Source organism: Danio rerio, chromosome 11 (genome assembly GCF_049306965.1).
Source record: "Danio rerio strain Tuebingen ecotype United States chromosome 11, GRCz12tu, whole genome shotgun sequence".
NCBI classification, from domain to species: domain Eukaryota; kingdom Metazoa; phylum Chordata; class Actinopteri; order Cypriniformes; family Danionidae; genus Danio; species Danio rerio.
In genome coordinates, this window is record NC_133186.1 from 37234753 (window position 1) to 37248245 (window position 13493).

General features: G+C 36.5%; 1 protein-coding gene across 1 annotated transcript in view; it reads left to right on the plus strand.

Annotated features, from left to right (window-relative positions):
- The first annotated feature begins 543 nt into the window (after nt 1-543).
- gnai2a (guanine nucleotide binding protein (G protein), alpha inhibiting activity polypeptide 2a) overlaps nt 544-13493 on the plus strand; it is a 123086-nt gene continuing 110136 nt past the window's right edge. The window contains exon 1 of the mRNA NM_001001818.2: nt 544-1186. Coding sequence (NP_001001818.1) covers nt 1069-1186 — 118 coding nt within the window. The 5' untranslated portion in view covers nt 544-1068. The remainder of the gene's footprint in view (nt 1187-13493) is intronic.

Genomic DNA, 13493 nt, shown 5'->3' on the forward strand with positions numbered 1-13493 from the left:
CACTCAATTAAATTCAATCTGCAATTAAAACGAGGAGAACATGCAAACATCACGCAGAAATGCCAACTGACCCAGTCGGGACTCCGTCAACCTTCTTGACCACTGAGCCACCATGTCGCCAAAACGTGATATTTATATAATAACGTGATATTTATATATCATATTATATCATAAATACTGAACTACAATATAAAATAAGACATAGTAAGTAGAGTCACACTGTGAATAATTATCAGTTATTTTGTTATTCAAGTTCGTTTGAATGCAAATTTATTGGTTCGTGCAAACTTCATTTCCCATGAGCACCCGCGGTGGGCGTATCAGAGGGGCTGGCTGGCAGTGCGCGAGGAGCCCAACAATTCTGAACTGTGTGTATGTATGTGTGTGTGGCAGAGAGAGCAACTTCTCGGAGCAGACTGGGGTGTGGCGGCTGTGAAAACACTCACAGAAATCAGAAACCACTCAGCGTTTGCTTTCTAACGGGCGCGTGCTCTTTAAATCCTCGGCGACCACCGAAAGGACTAACCGAGGAGCACAACGGACATTTTTTGTTGCATTTTCGGATTCATTCACGTTTCCAGGCGCAGCACGTTTCACCGATCGTCTTGCTTTTTCATACCTGAGCACAAGGGGGTTGATCTAAACTTTTTTGGGGCAAACTTTTTGTATTTGTGGATGTAAGTTTTTCCCTCCCCATTCGCGTGATGTAAAACTCCAGCGTCTGGTTACTTGGTTTCTCTCGGGAGCCTTAACGTTAAACGTCAACAGATTCCAGGTGTTGTTCAAATTTCATTCAAATATATCAGTTCAGATTTGCCCCAAACCTCATACGGTTTGCTGAAAAATTTCCGACGCGTAAAAACAACGGTTTTGGAGCTACTTGTGTCTTAAGGACATTTCCTTTTCTTGGACTTGCGACAGTCGGGTTTTTTCAAAGCCAAAAGAGGAAGTTACTCACGGAAGACTATTTTTAAGGTCTCCTCTCGCTTTAAAAGGGTAATACCTTTTCATTTTTTCTCTTAAATCTATACTCATAAATCCGTCGCCCTGAAGCGCGCATTCGGAACCATGGGCTGTACCGTGAGCCAGGAAGATAAAGCCGCGTTGGAGCGGTCCAAAATGATTGACAGAAATCTGCGCGAGGACGGGGAGAAAGCCGCCAAGGAAGTGAAACTGCTGTTATTGGGTGAGTAACGAATCCCGGATAACCGGTCTGTACATCATAGCACACGTATAAACACTTTGTCACGTCTGCAAGTGTCAATTTGGGTCAAGAAAAGTTTATTTTAAGTGCCTTGTTGGCAAAGTGTGTCAGGTTTCCTCAGGTGTGGCCCTCGAGAAACAGTCAACGGATGTTAAGAAAAGGTCAACAACAATAAAAAAAGTGTTCACTTGCTTAGTTATTTAGTTTCAGGTACTTGTATTTCTTTTTTTTTCTTCTTTTATTATAGTACAGGGATGTCCAAACTCGGTCCAAGAGGGCTGGTGTGCTTCTGAGTTTAGCTTCAACTTGCTTCAACACATCTGCCAGAAAGGTTGAAGTATATCTAGTAAGACCTTAATCAGTTGGTTTAGGTGTGGTTGATTAGGGTTGCAGCTAAGGTCTCCTGGACAGTGGCCGTCCAGAATCGAGTTTGGACACCCCTGTTGTAGCATGTAAAAATTTTTCGTTCATTCATTTTCTTTTCGGCTTTGTCCCTTTATTAATCTGGAATTGCCGCAGCAGAATGAACCGCCAACTTATTTAGCATATGTTTTATGCAGCGTTTGCCCTTCCAGCTGCAACCCATCTCTGGGAAACATACTCATTCACACTCATACACTACAGACAATTTAGCCCATCCAATTCACCTATACCGCATGTGTCTTGACTGTGGGGGAAACTCCACACAGAAACGCCAACTGACCCAGCCGAGGCTCTAACCAGCAACCTTATTTGCTGTAAGCGTCACCTGTATATCATTTGTTAACATTTGTTATAAAGGCGAAGTTGAGCTCACATTAAAGGGATAGTTCACCAAAAAATGAAAATGTATTTGGTAATTACTCACCCTCAAGTGGTTCCAAAGATTTGTGATTTTTTTTTTTTTATTCTGTTTTGCTAGAACTTCTATGTTAAGCTGCTTTGACACACACAGAATTAAAGACAAATTGAAATCAAATTGAATTGTTAAACACAAGCCAAGATATTTTGAAGAAAGCTATAAAACTGTAACCATTAACTTTCATAATTAGAAAAAACAAATAGCCTACTATTGAAGTCAATGGTTTTAGGTTTAAAGCTTTCTTTAAAATATCGTCTTTTGTGTTTAACAGGTGAATTGAACTCAAAAAGGGTCGGAACCAGTGAGGAGTAGCCTAAATTACAGAATTTACATTTTTGGCTAAACCAGGGGTGCCCAAACGCGGTCCTAGAGGGCCGGTGTCCTGTAAAGTTTAGTTCCAACCCCAATCAGACACACATGTGCTAGCTAACCAAGCTCTTACTTGGCTTTCTAGAAACATCCATTCAGGTGTGTTGAGGTAAGTAGGAGCTAAAATCTGCAGGACACCAGCTCTCCAGGACCGACTTTGGACATTACTGGGCTAAACTATCTCTTTAAGGTGCTTCTTGCTGAATAAGTTACTAACGTGTGCGTCATAGATGAGAAGACATTTGTGACACTCAACATGTTAGTATTATTGTTTCACTAATGACACACCAACTCATTTTGTTATTGTAATCATTTTCATTTAGACTTTCAGAAATTGAATCAGACTTTCTAAATTTTATAAGTGACCCAAAACTAATATACATTATTATGTGTTCTCTATCATTCAATTCACTGCATCATAGGTTGCTTTATAATACTGAAGGATCAGAGCTGGTGCCAGTGCAGTACTCAAGATGGGGCTTCTGAGAAACCAAGTGTGGTGATGGCATAATGCAAGCCTCCACAATTAAACTATAAGTGTTGCATTCATAAATAAACAAATGCTGCTATTACTACAGCTATGCAACTAAAAGCCATTGAGCATATTACAGTGTGTAGAACATGGAAACATGACCACATTCATAGGGTTTGCTATTAATACAGTTAAGATACCAACACCACCCCTGTCAAATAGCTATAATGGTGCTATGCCAATGCGAGTGGCAGACTAAAAACACACTTATTGTGGCCAGCCTGGACTGCAACTGGTGAAAAACAATTGAACACCATTAGCGAACTCCAAAGATGTGCATTATTTTTTGACACATTATGATCTACATAACCAATTAAAGAATGAAATGTTCCAATCAAAATGACTGCAAGCCTTCAAATGATATGCAAGGCTAGCATTAATGCAAGAAAGCCAGTTTTAAACAGTCTTTTCCATCATTGTGATTAATACTTCTTTCACATTCATTTGGACTGAGGTGGCTGGATAGACCCATCACCAACCCCCCATATACTCCACCATGGCACCAGCCTTCTGAATGTATGCCGTCCACATGTTGGTTTGTCTTCAATATCTGCTCTAAATCATCTATTGATAAATCACCCAAGAATAAGTCCCGAGAAACCAGCTGACTTGGTTGTGTAATAAATGGTCTGACTTTTTGCTGGCAGTGGTGAATTTGGAGAACTTTCCCAATCACGGAGGAGCAGAAGTGCCTAGATGTGGAAAGGGGCTATTTCAGTGTGACTCTGAGGGGAGAGGTTGAGGGAATGTTTTGACAGTGCCTGTGATCGCTCTCAACATCCCTTGTGGTGCAGCGTGGCCACACACACTCACACTCAGCATGCACTTTGGCCTGGTCAGAGCTGTGTTTTGACAGAAATGCAGGAATTCTTTTAGGGGGAATGTTTTCGGAAGGCTTAGAGCCCAAACAGAAGCCTGGAACATGCACCCTGAGCCAAAGAAAGTGTCGAAAGTACATTTTTGGCAGGGCTTGTGTAGTGTACTTCCTTGCATGTTTGTTAAAGAACTCTTGCTGGGAAATGAAATACTTGATGCGCAGCTTTTTTTTTTTTTGCAGGGAGTTCTAAAGCCTTTTGAGTTTTACTTTATGAACTAAGAAAATTGCTTTGGCGACCACTGAGTAGACTTTAAAAAACAGATGTGAGGAAGACAATGTTGTGCTCAGCAGGTTTTGGATTTGTTCAGTCATTTTGTCTACTTTCACATCCTTCACATTTCGTATGTCAAACAAAACTGAGTGTTATCTTTTATGATGTTGTTCTTTAAGCACCAGTAGGTTGGATTTCAAGCAGGGGTCAAAGTGAACTCTAAGGAATCTTCAAAATATTAAATCCACCATTCACTAGAGCAATTAAACCACATTTTGCAGTCTGCGTATATTTTTTTAGTGTATTATTGTGCCATTGTGAATTAGAGCTGCACGATTGTTCGAAAAAAAATTGAGGTCTCAATTCGACCCTATACACAGCTTTTATGATTTAGCCAATTATATTTTCAAGGTCAGGAGGGAAGCGTAAAGGCCGTCGTCTTTGCATTGTTTTATATATGTTGCTCAGCAACATGGACACCTCTTAATGGTGTTAAAAGTGTCACATACTGAATTTATAAGGTATAAATCACCCAAAAAATGTAATTTTTGTTGTATTGTAATGACGTATTTATAGCCACAAAATCATACGTGAGCTGATACGTGAGCTGTTTGCTACGGAAAGGATGCACACAAGCCCCCCAATGATGTCTACTTTACTAAACAGAACCTCCCTAGAATAACAGGTAATAAAGTTGTAAATAACGTTCAGCTTGTTGCACAGATCGATCGTATGGGAGCCGCGCGGGAAATGTCATTTGCATGTTTGTTTTTTAATTCTCAAGGTCCCGACAGCCATGTTATGAGCCGCATTTGGCAGTAAACTTGAAACCGAAAGTGCGTACTTTATTTAAATAATCATAGCGCATTTTAGAGTTATGATTACGGCAATGCATGTGGATGAAAATAAGTGTTTAAGGCATCAGTGTAACTACTGTAGCCTATATAATGCTGAATATAAATATAATATCATGGCACCCTTATATATTGCAGTCTTGATTTTAGAAAGTATTGCAGTGCTTTGTAAATGTTTATTGTTACCATTTGTTGAGTCTTCCCATACAGTTTGATATATGCAGTTTGAGAAGCTGCTACTGTTTTGCCATGAATGTAGGAACACGTCTTCTCATGTTGGAATACATAGAATGGAAGATCTAGATTTCACTTTATACAAACTTCCTTAATTTGCTAAGGTGCATGATCTTTTTTTGTTCATTTGGCATATTAAGAAGAAACCATGTTTGTTCTAACCACTGTGAATTTGTAAATGTTCATTAAAACTGTGCTTAGAAACACCACAAATGTTTGTAACATCAGGGCGGGGTATATGCACACATACTTTCAATTTCAGTCAGCCAGCCCCAGTGCTTCCAGTGAATTGTCATCCTATACAAAATCGCTGTGTTTAAGATCTGATTTTTTATAAAAAAAAAAAAAACAGCTATCTTCACTGCCTGATAAATATTTGATATGAAGTAGGTATCAGACTAAACAAGAAGCACTGCTTTAAATTCCATGTTTCCTTGCCATGTCTTTAAAATATGGAATTTAATTTTATCTCAGTATTTTCAATAGAGTTTCTGCACTAGCCTGCAGCTAATGATGGCGCCTGTATTTCATCTCTTTTTATGCTCGAACAACTAAATGGATGCTTAAGTCTATTTAACTGACTGTAGTTTAATTACATTAAAACATTGATGCTGTAAAAAGAATCTTATGAAATTGAAAATAGTCACGAAAACCTTTCCTTGTAAGTTCTTCATTGGCTGAAAAACTCTAGCTGTGCATAGAGCCCACTGTACCCCGTCAATTCATTTCAAGATCAAATTTTGACCCTAATTCTATGTTTTCTAATGAGTCATTTGTCTTGTCAGTCCACAGAACACCTGCCTCAGTTAAGTAACAGTGAACAATCCTAATGATGTTTCCCCCGTCAGTTAATACATTTAATTCTAGGTCTCAGAGGACTGTGCTTTAATAGCAGACGGCGAGAGTAAACACTAGGTTAGGGATTTGAGTCACTGTCTGAGGAGGTTTAAATGACGCACATTTGACAAGTAACTCATTACTTTTAAAGTGGAAAGTTACAACATTTAGCTACGTTTTACATACTAAGGCAATATCCAAAAAAAAAAAAAGCAAAATCTCTCAAAATGATTAGATCTTTAGTTCCAAAGCTACTATTTAGGCCAGGAAAAGACCTATGATTTGGAAAAGTCTCTCAAAGGCTAATGTGTCAATCTGTCTTTCACTCCTCTGCTCTTTCCAAACTCAAACGTTTGGTTTAGAGGGGAGTGTTGCCTGGTTTATATGGACGATAAACTATTTTTAGCTTGAGGCAAATGTTGGGAAAAGTTGTATTTCCAGGCTCCCAGAACTCTGAATGAAGAGTACGTTTAAGGCTCTTTAACCCTACTTCTCTTTATTGTCCTTCTGAAATAATTTTAATGATAAGAGTGCTGCTTTTCCTTTGTTTTTATTCCTCCTAATAGCTGGGCTTACCCTTTAGGTTTACTAAACTTTGTTCAAATTAAGTCTTCCACAGTAAATTCCAGCGCATTGCTCTTGTTTATTTATTCTAGTCCTGGATTGATCTGACTGCCTTTGTTTTCTGTCTTTACTGGCAATGGGAAATATTCTTTTGTGCTTTTATACTCATAACCCTGGATGCATGAACAAGTCTCAACACCTCTAGATGTTTGCTTGCAGCATGACTGTACTTGTAATCGTATCATTACTGGGTTATTTAAACATATACAAAGTCATATTGAAACAATATTAGTTCTTTTTTAAAATAAATTGGTAAATACTTTTTTTTGTTTTGCAGCCAGATATTTTTTTTCTTGATGATTCAATTGCAAATATTGCCAGACATGTAAATGCATCTGTTACTCTGAACTCATTTAACAGGTTTGACAGAACCTGTTGAACTGATCCATGTTTTTGCCTCTTCGCTTTAGCCATCGGGCTTAATAGCGTTGATGGTGATAAATAGAGCGAGAATAACTCACAGAACATCGCTCCTCCTCTGTGCCATTTTTTTTTTTCACACTCTTACTGTACCGACGGATAAATGCCGACAGGCATTTGGCAAAAGGCCCTAGAACAAACAAGCCGACACAAAAACCCATTAAGTCCTTTTTGGGCTGCAGAGATGACTGAAACTAGTGCAGTGTTACTGTCTCTTGTCAGCATGGCCGTAATTGTCCTTCACCACATGGAAATCATGCTTTGCATTTACACACATTATTTGCCTTTCCTGTTGATCGCTAGTGGAAAAAGCTGAACATTCCGTTAAAGCTGACATGGGTGTAGAAGCAGGTTATAAGCATCGGACCCTGAAAGGTTATGCTATATATAGTTGCAAAAATGAGTTGATTTGTTAGGTGGTGTATATTTATAATCTACATTTCGAGGGCTACACTATATGATTATAGTCTGAGGTAATAGCAGGTTGTGTGTGGATAGGGATGTGTGTGTGCATGGGATCTCTTATTGCAGCTGACAAGTCTGCATATGCTTTTTATTTGGCTTTTAGTAATGGGGCAAAGAATGTCTCAGCCATCCTTTTCTACTCGGGCAAAAGACAAGGTTTGAGGGGGATTTTGGGTTCTTTTAGAATAAGTATATTACCTCATAGTAACGTTGGAGTGTGTAGCATTTGCTTTCAGGCTTTAATTATGTCTTAAAGCAGATCTCTTCTCTGTTCTACTTATAGAGTGATTAGAGGTTAATAAAAAAAAAAAAACTAGTAGTTTTAGTAGATCTGGTGAGATTAAAAACAGAAACATCTTAAGATACTTTCATCAATGATATTTTGTTTAAAAATGCTCTCAATGCTTGGTAAACTGAGATGCAAGACAAGCCATTTCTAATATTTGGCCAACTTTCTGCTGTGCTCTTGTTAATTTTGGCTTTGGAAGTAGTTGATCATTAAACTAATGTGAAAAATGGCCTTTCGATGTCCTTCTTGTCAGTTTGTATGCTCTGGTGAACAGTGGTTTTCAGACTGATGAAATCAAACTGCATCTGTCCTCAAAAGCAAGCTCAATGATCCGTCACAATGTTCTTAACTATTTCCTCAAAGCAAGGTCAGAACACTCATTGAATCTCTATTGCTCAGTTTTTGCTCCCACACATGTCTGCTTTTATATTTATTTTTGCTCTCAAAATAAACCTTTCTGTAAACTGACGAGAGGTCAAAAGTATCCATTGTGGTCAGATGACCAGGTTGACCATAGTTGAACTTGTGAACCTAGGACACTGGGTCAGTGAAATATTAAACCATTTATAAAGGCTATGGAATTCCTGTTGGTTGCTTGTTGGGTTTTAAGTTGAACTGAAGTTGAATTCATAAGTTTTGATTTGTATTTTATGTACAGTAGGTCATGCATGGTTTAACTTTTTAGTCATGCTTTTGGTTACCAAATATATAGAGTAAGTAATGAACAGAAATTATTCATGTGAACTAAGATACTGTGATCAACTACATTGTAGGTACAAAGCATCAACCTTTTTACTGGTGTTTTCCCATAATTTATTTGAGTGCAGCATTCACACAGGTCTCTGCAATATTGCACCCTAAGAGCTCTGTATACAAAGAAAAACAATATAAGCAAACCGTGAAACAAGCATGAAAGCCATATACAAATAAACAGACATCACCCAAATTCAATTTACAGAGCAAACTCAATACAACAAACACATTATATATGAAGTGTTCTCCAATTAAACCAGAAGCTAAACCTTTAGGCTGTTGCAGACCACACAGCTGGGACACCTTGACCATGTGTGATCCGTTTATGTCCGTTATAGTAATCAAATCAAAATAAATACTTCTGTAACACAAATTAAATTAAATACCCTAAATATCAAAATATACACACAACTAAGAGAGAGGAAAAATGTATATAAAATAAAATCAATATAAAGATATTGTGGACAGTTAAAAAATAACAACACATCCAAGTCATTAACACTCCCACCAAATTATGAGTGCAAATATCAAACCAAAATACTAATCACAATTTTTTTTCCAGTTACAAACCCTTATTCAAAATTTTTTTCCCAGTTTAAAGTGGATTTCCCACTGTATTTTCTTGGCATCATTGAATGAGTTGATTAGTAATCCAATCTGCCTCAATCTGTTTCAAACTGTTTTTGTGTTTGTATCAATTTCATTCATCTCAGCCACTAAATTACTGAGGCCTATAGTGGTTAATACTCTTTGTCGCTTTAGGAAAATCACTTAAATACTTTGTGGGATTTTACAAAGCATTAAACTCCTTTTAAGATTGATTTTTCAATTTCTTAAATTAATAGGTCTCCACAATAAAAATCTGTCTCGGCTTTGTATCGTTATAAACTCATATTTCTTTTTTTCTGAAGCTCTAAAGGAGATGTTTAGCAAATTGCCCTGTTTTTCTTTACACATATACTGTAAAACCCAACAAGTTAAGATAACTCAAACTATTTGAGGAAACCGTATGCAACAAACCCTTTAAATTCAAAAACTAATCCTAATGAGTACTATGAACTTATTGACTAAACGAAGCAAGTTGAGCACAGTAAAACCCAATAAATGAAGAGAACTCAAACCAACTGAGTACTGTAAAATTCAGTAAGTTAAGGCAACTAAAACCGTTTCAGGAAACTGATTGCAACAAACCATTTAAGTTAAACGAATCTAGATGAGTACTGTGAACTCCATCTAAGTTGAAGTAATGAGGTATTTCATTAACTCATTACCTTTAACACAGAGTTCAAAACTCTTTTCAAATAAGTAGTTAACTTTCAGTACATTTTGAGTTAACAACACACATTTCATAAAGCAGATTTTTGAGTGTTTTAAAAACTCCAAATGACCAAAACCACCATTTAAGTAGCTTATGTGTATCGTTTGCTTTATTGAAAGTGTTTTAAAGTCAGAGTATAGCTTTGTAGGATCAGTCTAAAATGAAATATATTCACTGAAACTTCCTTTTCACGGCTCTCGAGTCTCAATCCAATACAGCAGCAATTTTGACATCAGTACCTCCATTCTGTTATATAAAATAGCATCGGTATCAAACATCCTTATTTGAATTAACTCAAGCGTATTGACGTCAAACCCAGTGAACCAACTTGATGCTTTATTTGATTAAATATGATCACCAAAGAAATGCAGGTCCATAAACAACGACAACTTCTTTCTTCAACTTTTTTTTTTTATGAGAAATTGATATCGATCAAGCCCATTGTGTGCTTGTATCTTGTATGTGTTCAGATTTTATTCCCTCACGCCCATAAAACCAGACACATTCTTTCCACATTCATGACAGAAAACAATGGCGTTGATGATAATGACGAATTCTGCAGACAAGCAGACTCTCGCCAATCCTTCTGGGATTTTCTTTCTGACCTTCTCTGCTCTCCTCAAAACTGATTTGATTAAAGGCATTGTATTTGCTATTTGGTCTTTAGCAGCTTGCCTTATAGGGCTTGAGAAGTGGAAACTGCCGGATAATAATGTCCATCTGGCTCCATTTTGCACCGAGACCAGAGCTTGCTTTGCTTTGCTTTGGTCACCTCTGAGTGAGAACACAGTGCTCTGCCACACTGCTGTAAGACCAATGAGAATGTTGGCGTAGATGTGTGAGGTGCCCCGGATATTAGGGCTTGGATCACGGACACTGGCCTGGCCATCTGTTTGTGTGGTGTTAGGTGCTGTTGACAATGTTCAGGTCTGCTCTTTGCTGCTTTGCTGACATTAAAAAAGCTGATGAGTGTGCAGCATATTTTACTTTCTGTTTAATGCAGGAAGTTGGAGCTGTAATAGAGCTGTACGATTTTGTTTAAAGTCATTTTGAGGGTTTTAAAGGATCACTAAATACAACTTAACACAATAATAAAAGGAAGTTTGCAAAGGTTAATTGCTGCAAAATATTACATTGTTAAATGACTTGAATATATAATCAAATCTAAGTTTAAATTCACTCAAAGAGTTCACGATACATTACTGGACATTTTTTGATACATTTTTTAAACAAAATATTCTGGGTCATAGGGCAAGACAGTATGACCAAAATGTTATTTGACATGAGAGTTTTTTTCAGAGTAACGATATTTTTCACAATATAGTTTTTATATAGGTAGTTATTCCAGAAAATGTAATAAATAAGCTTGAATATTTGAGACTTGATCTTATTTGATTATTTTGTATTTTATTTTCAACCTTATAAATATATTAAGTAAAATATGACTTTAGATGAACAACAAATTCCACTCTGTCAAATTTCACAATTTTATGTAACATTGTTTATGTAGACCTTATTATTATGATTAAACATTTCTTAAATTTATTAACTTTATCCTAAATAAGTAACAGGAAAATAATATATAATAATTATGTAAACACTTTAAGGAAATATCAAATCATTTTTTTTCCTTCAAAAATACAAAATATAAACAGTAACAGTTCTTATTTACGTAAAACAGCCACATTTCGTGGTATTCATGGAATAAAAAATATATTTTATGGTATACATGTCAGGGCTCAACAATAAGGACTGCCCAGTGGCCCGGGGCCAGCGTGAAAGACACTCGGGACAGTAGACAGGATTGTTACTGGCCCCTATCAGCCAGTAACAATGAGTATGTTTTTTTTTTTTGTAACCTGGCAACAAAAAGTACAGCGAAAAGATGGCAACATGGTGGCAAAATTAAACAATGAGGCTAAAAGAAAACGTATGTTTCTAAAGTCTTAGAAGCAGACAATTACATGGATACAAATTTAAGAAACTGAAAAAAAAAAAAAAAAAATAGAGTTGTCAGTTTGGCAAGCCATTTTTATCAAAATTATTTAGAATTGAATTAAAATACCAGCACATTTTTCATACTGCTCTTTCATTTGCATAAAATCTTGAATTTTGCTCATCATACATTTATTAACATATTTAAAATGTTTAAATTCTAGATTCACAGGCATAATTTTGCCACTATTTAAAATATGTGGCTAAGAAATAGCTATTAACTTTTTAGTTTTTTTGGTGGGGCCAGTGAAAATTTTGGCAGGGCAAGTAAAAATCTCAACTAATGGCCCGATCAGACCCGTATAAAAAATCCTTAGCGTTGAACCCTGCATGTTATTCTGAGGTAACAATATACAGGGTGGGCCATTTATATGGATACACCTTTATAAAATGGGAATGTTTGGTGATATTAACCCCCTGGTTGTAACGCATTAGTATGTAAGGGGACAAACTTTTCAAGATGGGTGGTGACCATGGTGGGCATTTTGAAGTCGGCTGTCTTGGATCCTTCTTTTGTTTTTTGGAATAGGAAGAGGGTCATTTGACACATCAAACTTATTGGGAATTCCACAAGAAATTTGTTTTAACATAACTTTATTCTTTCATGAGTTATTTACAAGTTTATGACCACTTATAAAATGTGTGTTGCCCATTGTGTTGGATTGCCAATGTAACCCTCTTCTCCCACTTTTCACACCCTGTATACTGTCAAACTGCCTAACCCTACTGTGAGACATATGTTTTTAATTGTTGCTAGTCCACGACCTGTTGGCATAAATATAATTGCTTTAATCTTTCATTGACATGTCTATGATTTTGATTGGTAAACATCAATGTTTGTAATCTGAACTATCAACGGTTTCCAAGTACTTTTGTGGTTTTCTGAATGTTTCTGACTGAAGTAATAATCTACTGGTTGAAACCACTAAAGACTGAAGCAGATTCATCCATTTTATGATGACTGCTCTCTCTGGGTTAAACACAGATTACAATGGACTGCTGTGACTGTTGAGGGATAAATAAACCAATGCAAATCAGTTAGAATTAAGATCACATACAAGTTTGAATTGAGATTTTTAAATGATTAATTTATGATAAACCTGGATAAAAATAACACTGCATTGTGATTACTGCTCTAAAATAAGTTCTTTTTTAAATGTCTGGGTAAAAAAACAACAACTTTTTCCACGACTGAACACAATATATTTTATTTTAAGAAACATTTACAATATTTTGGAACGAAAAACATGTCAGCCTAAATAATTCAAATAAATCATTGACTTCTGCCACCTTTATTGTTTTCAAAAACACCGATTTCTCTACAACTTATAAAGGCATCTTTAGATATCTTTCTTTTCTTTGCATATAAATAAGCCGCTGCACTGTTTAGGTCTATAGCATGTTTAGATGATGGTGTATAAGCGGTTTGTTTCTCAAATGTTTGCTTAATCGTGGGCTGACCAGTAGCTTTTGATATGGACGCTCCTTTTATTCTGGAGATACTGTTGCCTTAAAAACTAATTAAAATGGTCATAAAAGCGTATATATACCATAGGAATGGTATAACAGCAAATTTGAGTGGTTTTAAAACCATGACTTTTCCAAACCACGGTAAACCTTGAAACCGGTTATCATCCCATGCCTAATTGTGCAGCTCTATGTAAGATGGA